Source organism: Xenopus laevis, chromosome 8L, assembly GCF_017654675.1.
Source record: "Xenopus laevis strain J_2021 chromosome 8L, Xenopus_laevis_v10.1, whole genome shotgun sequence".
Taxonomy (NCBI): domain Eukaryota; kingdom Metazoa; phylum Chordata; class Amphibia; order Anura; family Pipidae; genus Xenopus; species Xenopus laevis.
Genome location: NC_054385.1, coordinates 18638612 through 18658122, shown reverse-complemented (window position 1 = coordinate 18658122; position 19511 = coordinate 18638612). Strand labels below are relative to the sequence as shown.

The 19511-nt window shown below is 40.5% G+C and overlaps 1 protein-coding gene across 3 annotated transcripts in view; it reads right to left on the bottom strand.

The window, feature by feature from the left end:
• mapkap1.L (MAPK associated protein 1 L homeolog) overlaps window positions 1–18508 on the bottom strand; it is a 133807-nt gene extending 115299 nt beyond the window's left edge. Inside the window, exons 1-3 of one of the 3 annotated variants that reach the window (XM_018228648.2) lie at window positions 18263–18508; window positions 3701–4031; window positions 1464–1553 (exon numbers count right to left, since the gene is read on the bottom strand). In XM_018228648.2, the coding sequence (XP_018084137.1) occupies window positions 1464–1553; window positions 3701–3959 (349 nt within the window). In that variant the 5' untranslated portion in view covers window positions 3960–4031; window positions 18263–18508. 3 annotated transcript variants of the gene reach the window in all.
• Between the last annotated feature and the right edge of the window lie 1003 nt (window positions 18509–19511).

Below are 19511 nucleotides of genomic sequence, written 5' to 3'. Positions count from 1 at the left end.
GTACAGTTTGCATTCAATCTCCATTCCAGATTCCATTTAAAAAAAAAATGGCAGACAGGGAACCTTGTTTATCTGTATATTTGTGATACATTCATATGAGTAAAGTTGGCCATACACGAAGAGATCCGCTCGTCTGGTGACATCTCCAAACGAGCAGATCTTTCCCCAATATGCACACCAACGGCAGGGCTATATCAGGGTAATCCAAACATTCAGCCCTAGGGCCGAATGAATGGATTACAACGAGGAGCAATGGGCTCCGACGGGTCGTCGCCGGAAAAATTAAACCTTCCCGATCGATATCGTGGCCAGATATGGATCGGGAAGACCTGTCAGAAGCCCCCATACATGGGCAGATAAGCTGACATATTGGTCTAAAGGACTGATACTGATAGCTTTAGTTGCCGTGTATGGCCACCTTAAGGGTCAGGGCACACAGGCAGACTAATCTCCTCTTCTTCGGGGCGACTAAAATGTAAGTTTCAGACGACTTCAGAAAATGAATCGCATCCGATCGCCATCCTGTCGGCGATTCATATTTTAGCCGACGGGAAGGCATTTCGGGGAGAATAGTCTCCAGAAGAAGAGGACATTTGTCGCTGGGCGACTAATCTCCCCGAATCTGCCTGTGTGCCCTGACCCTGACAGCAGCCATGATTGCTCAGATGAGACTCTTATAGAACAAATATATAATGAAATGATGCCATCTGGTGGTAAAAATTTGGATTTACCAAGGACTAATTCTCCTCCCCCAGCCCCCCCCCCCCCAGAATTATCCCTTGAGAATTAAATAAAACCCTTTCTATATAACAGCAGTAACGGAGAAGTGATTTTACTGCTCAGTCACAAGGTATAGTGGTCTGGGGCTGCCAGCTGAACCTAGACTTTAGAACTGATGCATTACATGCGGTGGATACACACTGGAAAAGATGCTGGCACTGGTCATGAATCTGACAAAAATAAAAGTGTCTATGGGTAATAAACATACAATTGAAATAACTTGTACAGGAATGGGATGTGGAAACGTGTTAACCTCAACGTTACGAATTAGGGGAGGGTCTTCTCCCATAGAGACCATTTTAAACATAGAACTCTATAATTTTTAAAAATAATTTCCTTTAATTTCTTATTATGTCGGACTGATTATTAGCAGTCTTAAGGTACGGGAATACACATTACAGAAAGATCCCTTATCCTGAAAACCCCAGGTCCTAAGAATTTTGGCTAATAGATCATATGCCCGAATTTCAATATGCCTAGATGGAGCAATCTGTATGGCTGCTTGTCAGTTTATTTACAATATGCCCGAGACCTCAAACTAATTAACAGTAATTGCCCAAATGTTATGGGTGCTAGCACAGATTTCTTTGGATGAGGACTGGGATTTTTGGTGAGCTCCTACGAGCAGAAAATGTAACCACACAACTTTTGGTTCTGAAAGAAAATCTGCTCCCCATATTCACCTGAGTGGCTCGTGTTGCGGTCCTTCCATTGCACATTTTTGCACTTTATCTGGTTCTGTCTCTCTTTCCGAAGACGTTCTAGTTTCTGGGCTGGAAAAGAACAAAGCAAAGAAGAAAGATCACATTCATTTGTCAGTGAAAGTTTCTCCGAGTGAAGATTGCAATTAATTCCAATTTCATGAATATTTCATACTGTGTATATTAAAAGATGGAAATGGGGGTCGGGGGGGGGGGGAGCGGAACATTCATAGGGGGGGGGAGAGGAGGGAAGACATAAAATGTTTAAAGCTGACACGAAGTTCAGAAAATACTAACAAAAACAGAAAAATGTTCTTGATTTATAATTGAAATTAGGGGACATAAAACATTAATACAGACCATAAAGATAGTATTAACATAGAAGGGAATCATAAAACGTGAAAACTTGGGTGATTAATAGGACAGTTCGTTATATAAATCATTAATAACGGTCTTAAAGGAATTTTAATGTACAAATGAAGTCCCGCGAATGTTACACGGCGTGCATAAAATTACGGATATGAATTACGTGCCCCCATTTCAAAAATTAAAGATAAATGAACTCGGGGCTCAACTATTAAAGTTTTAAAATGTAAAATCCTTTATCTGGAATCAGGAAAAATTATAAAATGTCAAGGCCATATAAATTAGCGGCTTTCTCCAGTGGCGAGATAGATCAGTTTATAGGTAATAAAGGAGGTGATTTGTATCAGCGGCAACATTATTCAAATGTGTAAGGCAACGGCATGTGAAGGAAGATATTTTTTATTTTACACAGTGTTCTTAAAGATGCATGCTAACATTGAAAATCACATAGCAGGGGACTCAGCACTTCATATAGGAGGCAGTCTTTAGCCAACTGTATGGGAGAGCAACAATTTCCTCTATCTGGTGGTAGGTAAAGGCTGAGATTTAACCCACAAATGAAAATAAAAGGAAACCATAATTCCGAGAAACTTTCAAATGTACAATTATAAATTTTTAGTGGTTTGAAGCTATTTGTAAATGTAAGTGCAAGGTAAAGCATTACTAATCAACCCCATGATTTTCTCTGCACTGCTGGTTCTGATATTTGAAACAACTTAGCAAAGTTGCGTTCCACCTGCATTCGGTGCTTGCCTGCACCCCAATGAGTACAAACTAACAGAATTCAGAGATTTCTGGATAACGGGTTTCTGAATAATGGATCCCATACCTAGTTGCCATTTATTTTCTTAAAGACACTATACTAAAGCTGCAAGTGCCAATTTGTGACCCTATTTCTAGCAATTTAGGGAAGCAGAAGGAATTGCCACTTCTTTTCCTGATTCTTGTAGACAGATAAATGTTGTGTATTTATGAAAAAAATCCAGTGACACTTTTCCAAATCCCCTGCAACACAACTTACAACTTGGATATCTGCGGAAATAGTCTGGTTTTAATAGAATCAGAATGCCACGGCTTTCAATGGCAAGGTAAATCTATGCAAGTCACTCTGGTTTGCTCCCCATTTATATCAGTTGGAGGATTGACCCACTGATAACGCTCTAATTCCCAATAACAATATGATAGGGGTGACCCACGATTGTCCATGATGTCAAAGAGAAGCAAGTTGTGACGAGTAGACGGTTTATTGACCACTACTACAAGCAATGGAGACCTTGTATAACATTGTTCATAAAGGAATTATTACATATTAGCCCATTCTAAATAGGGATGCACCGAATCCAGGATTCGGTTCGGGTTTCAGGCAGGATTAGGTCTTTTTCAGTAGGATTCGGGCGAATCCTTATGCCCGGCTGAACTGAATCCGAATCCTAATTTGCATATGCAAATGAATGGTGGGGAGGGAAATTGCATGACGTTTTGTCACAAAACAAGGAAGTAAAAAAATGTTTTCTCCTTCCCACCCCTAATTTGCATATGCAAATAAGGATTCGGGTTCGGTACGGTATTCGGCCAAATCTTTCACGAAGGATTTGGGGATTCGGCCGAATCCAAATCCCCTTCTAAACAAATAATGTTACATTTTAAACAAACATCTGTGGGAGCTGCCACATAACCTGCCATGCTTATTCTTCAGACGCACAGCATAACTTCATTTTGAAGGAGAGGATATATGGCATTACATGAAATTGCAACCCAATTCATACGAATAACAATATGTGCACCTGATATGCTAGAGCTTTCTCGACCCATTTTCCCATGTTACACATTAAATTGCTCCTTATGAGTGTTACCTGTGTTGGATCGCCTTCGTATTCCAAAATCCCAGCTGGAAGTGATGTCTACTGACTGAGAATACACATAGCCTTGCGTCTCCCCTCCATTGCTCTGCATTTGCGTGGAATTTTCTCCAGGCACAGATGACTGGTAAAGTTTTTCCAAGTCTATGTCATGGTCAATGAGAACCATCTCGCACATGCCTGTGTCATCACTCGTGACATGGGACTGGCGAATGTGGGCCAGGATAATTAAGGGATTGTCCAGAAAGGCCATTTTCTGGTCCCGTAGGCCACGGGATATTTACTACAAAAGCCGCGGATCCATGTAGAGCAGAGGCCCGATGTCCTAAAAGGCAAAAATAATGAAACGTAGGATGAGCATCTCATGCCAAGAGTACACAACAAATATAAGGAAGAAACTGAGCTTCTCTACACCATTATAGTAACTAAAAGAAACATTGCAAATATTATCGCACAGTTACAGATACACTCAGGCCCCTTTATACCCAAGCTGCTGGGACATATCCCTTCATCACACTGGAGTCCAATTGCCTGCTATACTGTTATTAATTATTAAGAACATTATGCCCAGAAAGTCAAACATTACAATTTGTTTTGCTTGCTAGTGTCACACTTGTGTTAGTACACAGCCTGAAGGAAGCACAGACTATAACTTGTTCCAAGTGCATATCATATTTTTCTGCCACTACTGTATGTTAACCATGATTATATATTGATTTCAGGCTCACATAAAACTTCTATGATGAGATTATTCCTTTTAATTACTGAGCCATGTTTATTGAACCTGCTTAAAATAGGATAGGATACTTGCCTAAAGGTGGCAATACACGCTACAAATATGATCTTTCCGCGACCATTGGTCGTACGAAAGATCTTTCATCCACTCTTAATGTTAAGAGCTGAATTGTCAGATCGCTTCGCATTTCCGAAGTCGCCTGAAGTTTTCTCGTGAGGCAACTTGGGGCGGCTTCGGAAATCCAAAGCGATTCGTATACCATCACGCCGGCGATTCATATTTTTTGCAGCGGGAAGGCATTTCGGGGAGATAAGTCGCCCGCAGCAGAGAAGAGTTGTTGCTGTGCAACTAATCTCCCAGTGTGCCACCACCCTAAATGAAACCCAGGGATTCTGTTCAGCAGGGACAAAGATAAGAAATGTATCAACTAGATTTTCCAATTCAGAACCGTTAAGAGAGTCGGCAACTCCCCTCCCGGAGCTGCTTTAGAAAGGTGAACAATTAGATTTAAGCTGGCCATAGACGCAAAGATACGATCACATACCTCGCAACATTTTGGAGGTATGCGATCGTACAAATCCTCGATTCGTATGATGTTCGGGCGCTCAGACGATCGGACAGGTTAGAAGATTTCTGTCGGCTACCGATAATATCTCTGCATGTTTTGCCGATCTGCCGATTTTGAGTGGGAGACTGTCACCAGCTTTGTCGGACATAAACTTTCGTACGATTGCTGTCAGGGGCAGAACATCGGCTGGTCTGTACTTTTACTACTTTATTTAAACTGAAGGTTACTGGCAGGTTGGGAGATGGGGATGTCCGATCGTTTATCCGATATTGTAGGTAAATGTCTATGGCCAGGTTTACACTTCAATATTAGAAAAATGGTCACATAGAAAATAGAAAGTAATTGGAAAAAGTCTTTATTTCTGGTGAACTGAATCTGAAACCAACTGAATTGAAAAAAAAGTGTTGGAAGGTGAACAACCCCTTTAACAAAAGCATGCTGGAATTCTGGGGAAAAAACTGCACTGTGGGTAAAAAAAATGGCTAAAAGAGACTGTAAAAGTGTGCCAGATTCAGGACAGCATCTGTGTGCCCAGGGGAGGCAGCTTTCAAAGCAAAAGGTGACACTCCTACTCGTAAGGAGTAAAGCCATTTTTTTGCCATCAAGCTCAGGCCACAGTTATCTATTTAAAATAATGGAACAAAAGAGCCTCCTGTACTAAACAAGTAGCAATATAATCTTACCATTTGGGCACCCCGTGTATATATATATATACATATATATATATATATATATATATATACATATATATATATATATATATATATATATATATTTAATGTACCTCTAAACGTAACGTTGATATGACAGGCGGTCAGGCTGAGGGTGGGTAAGTACACACGCCTGCCATTCACAGCCCAGTCAACATGGTGGCACCTTTCCCACTGCTCAGGTTGCTGCAGAAATAGGATAGACTCACAAATCTTAAATTAAAGTAGACAAACGTGCCCAGCTTGCATGCCGCCTTCTATCAATACGGCAAAATGCTAATTTCCTAATTAACAACCTAATTAGGTAATTATGGCGTTGCAGAAGGATGCGGCAATGAAATATGACAACATGGTCACCTCTTTATATGGCACCTGTGGGGCCTTTTCAGCTGTTACCCACAAAGCCTGCGGTATCAATCCAAGAGCAGATGTCAAAAAAGACCTTGGCATTTCGCAGGCTGGAACGGGACTGAGCAAAGCAGGCACCAAAAGGTTAACCCTTGCACTGCAAGTCTGAACTGCAAAGTATTCCCAATTCTTTTTTTGCTTACATAAATAGATCAGTTACAGAACAATTGTCAATGTTGCAGAACTACAACAAGGCTCTGTTTGAAAATGTATGCATATTTTGATCAGTGAAATTAGCACTTCAAAGATTCATAAAGTGAATGTATGCTCCTCCCAAATCTGTACGGTTATGCATAAACAGATATAAAAGGGGAACTAAGCCCAGCAGGCAATTGAACTTCAACCTTGGCTGGCCACAATCTTGGTTTAGTTTTAGTTAGGGATGCACCGAATCCACTATTTTGGCCGAACCCCCCAACCGAATCCTAATTTGCATAAGCAAACATTTTTTACGTCCTTGTTTTGTGACAAAAAGTCACATGATTTCCCTCCCGCCCCTAATTTACATATGCAAATTAGGATTCGGATTCGACCGGGCAGAAGGATTCACCCGAATCAGAATCCTGCTGAAAAAGACTGAATCCCGAACCAAATCCTGGATTCGGTCCCTACTTTTAGTTACATAAAATATTCATTATTTAGCGACTGATTATTACTGTAGCTGGCCATACGTACAATTTCCAATACAGATATACTAAGCAGCCAACCCCGACCAATATCCATGTACAGGTATGGGACCGGTTACACAGAATTCTCAGGACCTGGTGTTTTCTGGATAATGTAATCAGTTTGCTCTTTTGAGAAATGAATTACAGTGCAGAATTCTGCTGGAACAACACTATTAACTGATGCATTTTTTTCCCATGACAGTATCCCTTTAAGATCATAAGGACCATTAAAATCCTGACAAGACCAACAGTATAAAATCCCTAAATATCCCGTTCATTACCGTAAATGATAGCTTGACTCTTAGTGCCAATTACTCAACAGCCTGATCACCTTAAAATCTACGGCTGAACATCAGGGAAAGTTTCGAACAGAACAAAGATCTACTCCAAGCGACATGGCGATGGAAGTAATAACTTTGCGGGTCTGTAAACCAGGCCATTCTGTACCATTTGGGAGTGATTTGATTTGCTTTTTCAAAAAGCCCTAATCATGAGCATGGGAAAAAGAGGGAATGCTTAGCTGTATGGAATTAGCCGGGTATTTTTTCTGCTTTGATGCCAAAACATTTACATGATGATCAGGTGAACGAAAATTGGTAACACATGCTGATGTAAACATCACTTGAGCAGAAGCCTTGAAATTGGTTAGAAAGTCAGGGTTCCTTGAAAACCTAAAATATGAATTCTTTGAAGGTATGAAGGCATTCTTTTCTACAAGAGTCGTATGACTTTTCTCAGAATTTCAAAACTTACTGTACCTAGTTTCTTGCTTTAACCCTATTCCTGCCAAGGATTTTATCTGCACTACAAATCACAAAATGCAGCAAAAATCGACTAAACAATGGAGAAAAAAGGAAACTTTCCATAGTGCTTTCCATTACCATCAAAGGAGGGTGCCATGTATTTCCAGTACAGGTATGACACACTTAAAAAGTTAAAAAAAAGTGTTTTTTTTTTTTCAAAACGCATCAGTTAATAGTGCTGCTCCAGCAGAATTCTGCACTGAAATATGTTTATTAAAAAGAGCAAACAGATTTTTTTTATACTTAATTTTGAAATCTGACATGGGGCTCGATATATTGTCAGTTTCCCAGCTGCCCCCAGTCATTTGACTTGTGCGCTGATAAACTTCAGTCACTCTTTACTGCTGTACTGCAAGTTGGAGTGGTATCACCTCCTCCCTTTCCCCCCAGCAGCCTAACAACAGAACAATGGGAAGGTAACCAGATAGCAGCTCCCGAACACAAGATAACAACTGCCTGATAGCTCTAACAGCACTCAATAGTAAAATCCAGGTCCCACTGCGACACATTCAGTTACAGTGAGTAGGAGAAACAACAGCCTGTCAGAAAGCAGTTCCATACTAAAGTGCTGGCTCTTTCTGAAAACACATGATGGCCCCTACACACCAATATTACAACTAAAAAAAAATACACTTGCTTAATTATTTGCAGTGTAAACACTGTAATTTAGAAATAAAAAAATACATCATAAAAATCATGACAGTATCCCTTTAAATACTAATCATGGTCACACCCAATCTACAGTACTTTTCATTCATGTGTAAAAGAAGCAATCCACAGGAAGGAGGAGCCTTTGATTGCTGCAATGGGCCCTATTGCCATAACACAGAGAACTGTTTTTTTTTTTAAGTATACCAAAAACATAATTTAAGGGTTGGTTCCTCTTTGGAGTTAACTTTTTGCATGATGTAGAGAGTGATAGTCTGAGACAATTTGCAATTGGCTTTCATATTTTATTATTTGTGGTTTTTGACTTATTTACCTTTTTAGGCAGCAGCTCTCCAGTTTGCAATTGTTGCTAGGGCGCAACTTACCCTAGCAACCTTGCATTGATATGTATAAGAGGCTGGAATATGAATAGGGGGAGAGCCTGAATAGAAAGATGAGTGATATAAAGTAGCAATTACAATAAATTTGTAGTCTTACAGAGCATGTTTTTTACATGGGGTCAAAGACCTCCATTTGAAAGCAGAAGAAGGGAAATAATTTAAAAGCTATAAAAAATAAATAATGAAGACCAATTCAAAAGTTGCTTAGAATAACATACTAAAAGTTAACTCAAAGGTGAACCATCCCTTTAATTTTGCTTAAAAAAAGACAAAAGTCCGTTAACCTAAAACGTTTCAGGTGACCCCCCCTCCCCAAGCGTACACACACACACACATTTATATATATATACATATATATATATATATATATATATATATACATATATATATATATATATATATATATAATTATTCAGAGCTGACCAATTTCCTTAAATGTGTGAATTTTTATTCAATCATCACTTGTGCATCAAAAACAAAATCTTCCTTAAAACGGATTACTCAAGATTAGACCTTGTTTTAAGGTGCAAGCAAGATTGGGTTGCACTGTGACTTTATTAGGAACCTACAGTATTTTAGAGCTAAAACCACTGATTAGAGCAGGGGCAACTGACCTAGTTAGCCAAACAGATTGGTCCAGATGGTGTATACTCTGGTCCTTCCAAAGAGTGTCAGTGGTAATTACAATACGGTCTGAAAATCCGATGGGTCTCAGAACATCTACAAACTCTACGTCAGGTCACTAATTACATGTTTTTATGCTGTGACAGTTTGTGTCATCCTGTCGTCTCCCATAGAACACTGTATTATTCTGGCAAGATCTCAGGTGTTTCCGGCATCTCTCTCTGCAGACTGCAGCCATTAATCTAATAACAAATGGTACTATCATGAACAGACTCTTCTTGGAAGTAGTGAAATGATTATGCATTGTTCTAACAGGTAGCTGCCTCTGATAACAATATTATCCTGTAGGGATGGGGTGTTCAACCTGTGGCCATCGACTGCTGTAGAAGTACAACTGGATACTGATTAATTATGACAGGCAGCTTGCACTTCATCTCATCGGATCTTTGTATTTTAACATTTGGGAGGGGGTGTCCTCCCACCCAGCTGCATGTATATACATTACAATGTGCAGGTGTAGGCTATTGTGTGAACAGACTCTCTCCTCTCCGTATGACTGTCTATCTCAGGAATGGGATCTATTATCCAGAAACCCGTTATCCAGAAAGCTCCGAATTAGGGAAAGGCTGTCACCCATAGACCCCATTTCATCCAAATAATCAGAATTTTAAAAATGATTTCCTTTTTCTCTGTAATAATAAAACAGTACCTTGCACTTGATCCAAACTAAGATATAATTAATCCTTATGGGAATCAAAAACAGCCTATTGGATTTATTAAATGTGCACTAGATTTTCTAGTAGACTTAAGGGTAATGTCACACCTGGAGATTCGGGGAGATTTAGTTGCCTCTTCTTTGTGGCGACTAATCTTCCCGAACTCCTTCCCCGTGTCTTCTGCCTGCTACAATGAAAAAACTCCTGAGGCTTGGCACTTGCGGAGTTTCGTTTTCCGAAGTCGACTGAAGAAACTTCGGACGACTTGGGAAAATTAAGTGCCGTGTCATGCCGCAGGCGTTTTTTCATTGAAGAAGGAGGAAGACACTGGGAAACAGTTCGGGGAGATTAGTTAGTCGTCCCTAAGAAGAGGCGATTAGTCGCCGGGCAACTAAATCTCCCCAAATCTCACAGTGTATTCTTACGCAAAGGTATGAAATTGTGTAAAGATCCATTATCTGGATAACAGGTCCTTTACCTGTACATGTTTAGGGTACTATGAGTGGGTATAATTTACTGGGTTGCATTCAAAGGGGCATTCTGGATAACAGGTCCTTTACCTGTACATGTTTATGGTACTGTGAGTGGGTATAATTTACTGGGTTGCATTTAAAGGGGTGGTTCGCCTTCAAACAACTAGTTGTTTTAATATAGATGACCAGAAAGAACGCCTTTTTCAATGACTTTCTATTTTCTATGTGTGACCGTTTTTCTAATATTGAAGCGTCATTTTTCACCTTCTGAAGCAGCTCTGAGAGGGGGAGTCGCCGACCCTGTAAACTGTTCTAAATGGATACATTTAGTTGATACATTTCTTATCTTCCTACCTGCTGAGCAGAATCCCTGAGTTTCATTAATTGCATTGATAATTGATACAATAGTTACTAATACTCCAGAGATGCTGCTGAGAAATGTACCAACTAAATGTTGCAAAATTTTAACAGTTTAGAGTCTGCACCTGAATTACTGAGCTGCCAGACTCAAACACCAGAGACAAAACTTGAATTTTGAAACAGTAACAAATAAATAATGGAAAGTAATTGAAAAAAGTCTTTATTTCTGGGAAACAATCTGAAAACAACTGAATTGAAAAAAAGTGTTCGGAATGTGAACAATCCCTTTAACATTCCATCTCTTTTCATATTTATACTTATGGCTCGGGGTTGCAACATAGTTTCCCTTTCACATGGGGGTACACATGGGTCCAGCACATTATGTACATTTAAATGTTGCTAGTATAGTATAGTCTATACTAGTATAGTATAGTATTCCATTGTATTCTATGACACAGCTTATCTGTTATCTGCTATGTAACCTGTACCTTTTCTCCTTTCTCAACTTGAATGGCTGCCCCCATGGCTACACAGCAGCTTGTTTATATAAACGATAAGAGTGATTTTAAAGCAAACACATAACTTTTACCAATGCAGGGCAACAGTACATGATATTTTATTTACTTTAAAACACTTATTTTTTGGTGTTCCTTTAACCCAGATATCACCAACCGTTTAAACCTGTGAGCAACATTCAGAAGTAAAATGAGTTGGGGAGCAAAAATTTATTTTGGGGTGCCAAATAAGTGTTGTTATTGGCCTTTTGATAGCCTTTTGATAGCCCCTATATGGATTGTCAACCTACATTGAGGCTCTGTTTGGCAGTACACCTGGTTTTTATACAACCAAAACTTGCATTCAAGCCAGGAATACAAAAATAAGCTCCAGCTTTGAGGCCACTGGGAGCAACATCCAAGGGGTTGGAGAGTAACATGTTGCTCACAAGCTACTGGTTGGGGATCTCTGCTTTAACTAATACACCCCACACACACTGTACTCAACCAAATTGCAGGCTTTGTGCAAAATTCTGGTAGTACCAAATACAGGCTTTTCTTTGGTGCCCATCATCTTTAAGCTGCATCATGTCAGATGTCTAGTAGCCACAGCCAAGCAGAAGCATGCGCAATGGAAGCCAATCTAGTTCTGGCTTTTACTGCACATTCTCCTGACTGAATATCCCTGCCTGGGAGAGAGACATAAGTGGTGCCGTGGCAAAGACTTCCAACCCTGCAACTGAGAGAACTGATAAAAAGATTCACCTGGATCTTTACATGTGGCCAGTGATGGAGATATTCTCCTGTATGGAGGGGAAGGAGGGTGTTCTACTGGTTAAAAAAAGAGTGAGCAGTGTTTAAGTCTCAACTTTTAGTATGCATAATTATAAGCAACTTTTTAATTGCCCTTTTTTTTTCCTTTTTTTTTTATCGTTTTTGAATGATTTGCCTTCTTTTTCTGATCGTTTCCAACTTTCAAATAGGGGTTACTGATCTAAAAGCAAATGCTCTGTAAGGCTTCTTTTTATTACTGGTCTTTCTATTCATATTCCAGTCTCTTATTCAAATCAACGCATGGTTGCTAGGGTCATTTGGACCCTAGCCACCAGACCGATGAAAAAGCAAACTGGAGAGCTGCTGAATAAAAAGCTATATAACTCTAAAACCACAAATAAAAAAAAATTAAAACCATTGCAAATTTTTTCAGAATATCACTCTCTACATCAGAGATCCCCAACCTTTTTTTTTTCCCCGTGAGCCACATTCAAATGTAATAAGAGTGAGGGAGCAACACAAGCATGAAAAAAGTTGCTGGGGATGCCAAATAAAGGATATAATTGGCTACTTAGTAGCCCTATGTGGACTGGCAGCCTACAGGAGGCTCTCTTTGGCCATAAATCTGCAACCAAACCTTACTTTCAAACCTGGAATTCAAAAATAAGCACCTGCTTTGAGGCCAGTGGGCGCAATGTCCAAGGAGTTGGAGAGTAACATGTTGCTCACGAGCCACTGGTTGGGGATCACTGCTCTACATCATACTAAAAGTTAATTTAAAGGTGAACAACCCCTTTAACTTGCATTATACCAAGGGAAAACAGCCAGTTCTCAAACTATAAAATATGAATAATATCAACTATCCCGTTACCTTTTGGGTATACTTGTAATATTTCTGCAGATCCCGTTTTACACACACACACACACACACACACAAAAGAACAACTACAGCACATTAAAGGCTCAAAATTTGACACAATTACAGATCATAACACCAGATCCACAGCCGCAGAGAAGGATGGAAGAAATGTATCGTTTTTCAGTCAGTTATGGTTTTGTTTAAATCATTCATCTACGAGAGGCTTGAATCCATACAGGCAGCCCATATTTCAGGCTCCAGAAACACACCATAGATTTCCAATGACTGATAGGCAGAATTTTCGAAGGCAGCATCAGGGAGGATAAAGTGCATTTTTCATATTAAAAGAAGGTGAGGTCAGAAAGACATCTGCCTTTCTTCCTGGAGAGAGAATTGATTAGCTTGTCAAATCCATTTTCTTAAAAAGCAATGGAGCTGCTCTGTCAGCATCTGATACAAACGGAAAGGAGAAAATGATTTTCAAATTTATACGGTATGGTAGCAATGAGATCAGAAGGCAAGTGGCCGTTCTATCATGAAATTCAGGTCTTCATTTAGAAACGGGTATGATCGGGTGCCCATGTCTGAATGCTTCTGGCAGGATTCCTTACTGCGATTACTAGTACAGGCATGGAATCCATTATCCAGAAACCCATTTTCCAGAAAGCTCCAAATTACGGAAAGTCTGTCTTCCATTTTATTCAAATAATACAAAATATTTTTGAAATTGATTTCCTTTTTTTCTGTAATAATAAAACAGTAGCTCGTACTTGATCCAAACTAAAATATAAATAATCCTTATCGGAAGCAAAACCAGCCTATTGGGTTTATTTAATTTTTACATAATTTTCTAGTAGACTTAAGGTATGAAGATCCAAATTATGGAAAGATCCATTATCTGGAAAATCCAGAGCATTCTGGATATCAGGTCCCATCAGGCCTGGACTGGCAATCTGTGGGTTCTGGCAAATGCCAGTGGGGCTGCTATAAGGTCCCATAGAAAGTCAGTATTTAGTGGGCTGGTGGGGGCTGTTTGGGCCTCTTTGTGGGCTGATTGGGCCTCTGTGTACCTGAAATGCCAGGGCCTATTTTAATTCTCAGTCCAGACCTGGGTCCCATACCTGTATTTATTTTAGAACACATAAAGCAACACAATCAGCTTCCTTCATCGAAGCTAAGAATTTCTGTGATCATAGTGAGGCTAATTTCCCCTGCTTTGTCCCTCGCCAAGAACCAGATATTTTGCACCACAACACAGAGATCTTTATGGCCCAATCATAATTTACTTAACTAGTTGAAGGATATTGTAAGAAAATAAGGAGAATTCTGTGTCAAAAATGAAAAAATTTCTCCAAAAAGAGAAAATTAGAAATACATTTCCAATCAATGCTTGATTTAGCCACTCATATGTTAGACCAAATTGGGGTCTACCTGACGGTTTGGTCCCTAACCAAAGATTGGACCATATTGCAGGCCTATGGAGACCAACTGGTAGAGAATCTCATCCATCGCCTCAATCAAATACATTTTCTAAAATGCCCAAAGGATATCTGGTCAATAAGCAGAGATGCACTGAATCCAGGATTCGGCCTTTATCAGTAAGAGTCAGATTCGGCCGATTCCTTCTGCCTGGCTGAACCGAATCTGTATATGCAAATTAGGGGCAGGGATGGAAATCGAGTGACTTTTTGTCACAAAACAAGGAAGTAAAAAAAATTTCCCCTTTCCACCCCTAATTTGCATATGCAAATTAGGATTCAGTTTTGGTATTTGGTCGAATCTTTCACTTAGGATTCGGGGGTTCGGCTGAATCCAAAATAGTGGAAGAGTGTATGGCCACCTTTAGAAAGCTCTGTAGCGGTACATGAAAACTATTCAGCTGCTGTTTTAAAATACAAGTAAAATTATATTTACTGGGGATGCCGATGTGTAAAGCTGGCCATAGAAATGCAGATTATTTCTTCATGTTGTCTCTCAATTTACAACTAACCGTTCGGATTAAATAAAGTAGTAAAAAGACAATGTTCTGACCATGAATTGAAAGAACGCAATGGTACGACAAATAGCAGTGACAGTCATCCAGAGATGATATTGTTAACCGACAGAAGTTTTCTAACCAGTCCGCTTGACTAAACTGGTACCAATATGGTACGAAAAATTTTGTGACAATATACACACGGTCCAAAAATTATATGAAAGAAGATTTGTTCGATCTTATCTTAGCGCCTATGCTTTAGGCACACCATACTAAATATGTTCACTACCCTTAGAGCCTGGGCCGGCACTCCTGTGGCTCCTGTAAGAAGTGCACTGGTCCATAGATCCTGGGCATTGTCTTAATTGCATACATGCACAGCAGAGTACAATTTGTGACTTTAAAGTTAAAGTCCTGGTCTTTACTCAACTGCACATGTGCAAGGTCTTGGACCCCCAAGAGGATCACTGGCACAGTGGCGACGATGAGCAGCAAGAACTGTACCCTGGGCCAGTCTAAGATTTGGCAACCCCCCCCATTGAATTTAAGTTACAAGTAGGGATGCACCAAATCCACAATTTTGGATTCGGCTGAACCCCCGAATCCTTTGCGAAAGATTCGGCCAAATACCGAACCAAATCCGAATCCTAATTTGCATATGCAATTTAGGGGTTGGAAGGGGAACATTTTTTAATTCCTTGTTTTATGACAAAAAGTCACGTGATTTCCATCCCGCCCCATATGCAAATTCGAATTCGGTTCGGCCGGGCAGAAGGATTAGGCCAAATCCGAATCCTGCTGAAAAAGGCCGAATCCCGATCCGGATCCTGGATTCGGTGCATCCCTAGTTACAAGAAAACACACACACTAAATTGTGTGATAATTGCCACCTGCTATTTTTGCCCAAAATGCTGCCTTTGGGTAGAAGTTGTGCTAATTCTATCAAATTGGAGTCTGTCCACAGGAAGTGCACACTCAAAAATAATGCTGTCAAAAGTTTAAAGGCTTCTGTGATTGGATCACAGAAGGGTCAAAGTACAGAAAATAATCCTACATGCCTAAGCCATGACATAATTATGGACAACCTGCATTCTGGGAACAGTAGACACAGACAAAAATCTGGAAAATATTGCTCATATTAGCCCATCTAAAAAACAAATGCTCTGTAAGGCTACACATTTATTGTTATTGCTATTGCTACTTTTTATTAACCATCTTTCTGTTAAGGTCCTCTCCTATTCCTGTCTTTTCTTAAAATTGCTGCATAGCTGCTAGGGTAATTTGGACCCTAGCAACAAAATTGCTGAAACGCAAAGTGTGGACCTGCTAAATAAAAAGCTAAATAACTCAAAAACCACAAATAATAAAAAATGAAAACCAACTGCAATTTGTCTCAGAATATCACTCTCTAAATCACACTAAAAGCTAATTTAAAGGTGAACAACCCTTTTAAAGGAGAACTAAAGTCTGCATAATACCTTGACCCTTCTCTTTAACCGAGCATGTACAATTGGAGCCATTTTTAATCGGTTTCCACTACACATGCTCCTTTAGAAGATTGCAGAGGACCTGCACTGTGCTACTTTTCCCTCTTTTGTGCAGTTCATGAGGAGAGGGCAATTTATTAAACAAGATTTAGTTCTCCTTTACTAAACCAGCAGATGCATAATTCTCAGCAGTTTTACAAAAATAAAATCTTAAGCAATCGTGCAAACATGCATATATGCACAAAACACTGAAATCCTGCACATCCCCAGGATTTTTGATCATGGCATGGTTACAAAATCCGCTAAAATTTTGCATATGAAAGTAATACGGGTATGGGACCTGTTACGCGGAATGCTTGGGACCTGCTGCTACGCGGAATGCTTGGGACCTGCTGCTACGCGGAATGCTTGGGACCTGCTGCTACGCGGAATGCTTGGGACCTGCTGCTACGCGGAATGCTTGGGACCTGCTGCTACGCGGAATGCTTGGGACCTGCTGCTACGCGGAATGCTTGGGACCTGCTGCTACGCGGAATGCTTGGGACCTGCTGCTACGCGGAATGCTTGGGACCTGCTGCTACGCGGAATGCTAGGGACCTGCTGCTACGCGGAATGCTAGGGACCTGCTACGCGGAATGCTAGGGACCTGCTACGCGGAATGCTAGGGACCTGCTACGCGGAATGCTTGGGACCTGCTACCCGGAATGCTTGGGACCTGCTGCCCGGAATGCTTGGGACCTGCTGCCCGGAATGCTTGGGACCTGCTACCCGGAATGCTTGGGACCTGCTACCCGGAATGCTTGGGACCTGCTACCCGGAAGGCTCAGGACCTTGGTTCTTAGGATAAAGATCTTTCTGTAATTTAGAACACCATACTGTAAGTCTATTTAAAAACATTTAAAAAGGCAAGGAGGAAATTATTTCACATTGGGGGTTGCTGTACTCTCTGCACTGTGCACCAGGCGTTCTTTATGAAAGATACCAGAGTGTGTTCTGCTTCACCTTGTTCCAATATGTCCCATGTGCCATTGTCTAAGGGCTCTGCTGACATTGTTGTTGCCCTCTATATGTCGGTGAATTGTGACTCCACACTATAAACTATAGTAGTACTTATCTGTTATCTACTATGAATCCTGTGCTGGAATGGCTGTCCCCATGGCTACACAGCACCTTGTTAATATAAACTATAGTAGTACGTATCTGTTATCTACTGTGTATCCTGTGCTTGAATGGCTGCCCCCATGGCTACACAGCAGCTTGTTTATATAAACTTTAGTAGTACTTATCTGTTATCTACTGTGTATCCTGTGCTTGAATGGCTGCCCCCATGGCTACACAGCAGCTTGTTTATATAAACTATAGTAGTACTTATGTGTTATCTACTATGCATCCTGTGCTGGAATGGATGCCCCCACTTTCATTTTTTGATGGTACAGTTCCTTTAACTATGGCCCCCACTCCAACACACACAGTTACAATCTCTGGCTATGCTGGACAGGCCTCAGTTCAGAATACTATAAGAAACTGGGGGAGCTGTCATACTTTTCATTACAAGCACCACTTCCTGGAAGCACTTGATACATGAACACAGCTCAGCACCTAACAGGACATTCTGAGGAAAATAATATACAAGGATAAAGGATAATGTCACTAATCAAATCTTTGACTTATTTAGGCTTTTCCCTAGTTTCTACAGAAAGAAAAGAAGGACAGAATGAATAGTTAACACAGCACAAGACAAATTACTAGCAATGGCAAAAGAGTATACCAGTGTGAAGTAAAACAGTCATTTCATACATGTTGTACAAGACACATTATTAGTAGGGACAAAAAAAAATCTACACACACAGACCGTGCTTCTGTCACTGTGAAACCAAAACATCACGTGACCAGCGTGCCATATGTCTGCCGCTGCCTCGCTGCCTCACGCCCAAACACTCCCCGCTCTACGCGGGACAATGTCGATCTCCTTAACGCCGCCTGCCGTCCCGAATCGCTGTTTAAATGTCCTGCAACACCGTTAATGTCCCGCTCCTGTTCTACAGCCGGCTAGCAATTCCAGACGTCACAGGTCTCGTCTTGCGAGACTGTGACGTCATGACGGCACGGATATGAGCGCAGTGACGCGACGCGCAGAAGGGAAGCGATTTGGAGTGTACTGTACACCTCAGTAAATCACACTGCATGAAGAAAGCACTTAATCTATATACTAGAGACACAGTATTGAGAGAGTGTGGAGTGAAACAATAAAGACCTTAGTTGTGCTGAATAGGGACATCCCTAACATAATGGCTGCAAACTATGTTTGAAAATCCATACAGGGCATTTACCTGGAAAAGTTTTCTATTTTATTTACAAACATGCAGTTTCATTGGCCAGTGAATGCCACTTACAACATCAAGTAGCAACTGAAACTAGTAGTATCCACCCAGAGGCTGCAAGGATCCTCTGTGACCCCCAAAGGGAAACCCACAAATAAGGGTTGCCACCAGGCCTGGCCCGTAAAAATGATGGTTGATCCAAATGTTATTAATAGGGAAAAAAGATAAATATATACAAGGGCCGGTATTTATTTCCACAAAACATACCTCCCAACATTTTTGAAGTAAAAAGACGAGACATTTTTTTTTTTTCGCAGTAGAACAGCGAATTTTTTGACCATGCCACTTTCTGTAGCCACACCCCCTAATTACCATGTTCATTTTACAAAATTTGGCAGGTTATGAAAGATTGAACATTTTTCTCCTTATCTAAACAGTTTTTTGTGTCTCAAAATTGTTACAAAGTACCTTATTTGCGACTGTTAGCTGTTTTGTGCTCTCTGCTAAAAGCAACTTAAGTGAGAAACTTTGTATCTTTTTCTGGCTGTTCAGTGCAGAGAAAATAGGGACTTTCCAGTACAAACAAGGGACTGCAGGTTGAGCTGTCAAAAGAGGGACTGTCCCTCCGAAAAAGGGACAGTTGGGAGGTATGAGAAAAGGTGGCAACCCTAACCATGATGAGCATCGCCCTGCCCAACTGTACAATTGTGACTAGGGACGCAACCTTTTCTGGAAAAAAATACCGGCCTTCCTATATATCTTTTTTCCTTATTAATAACA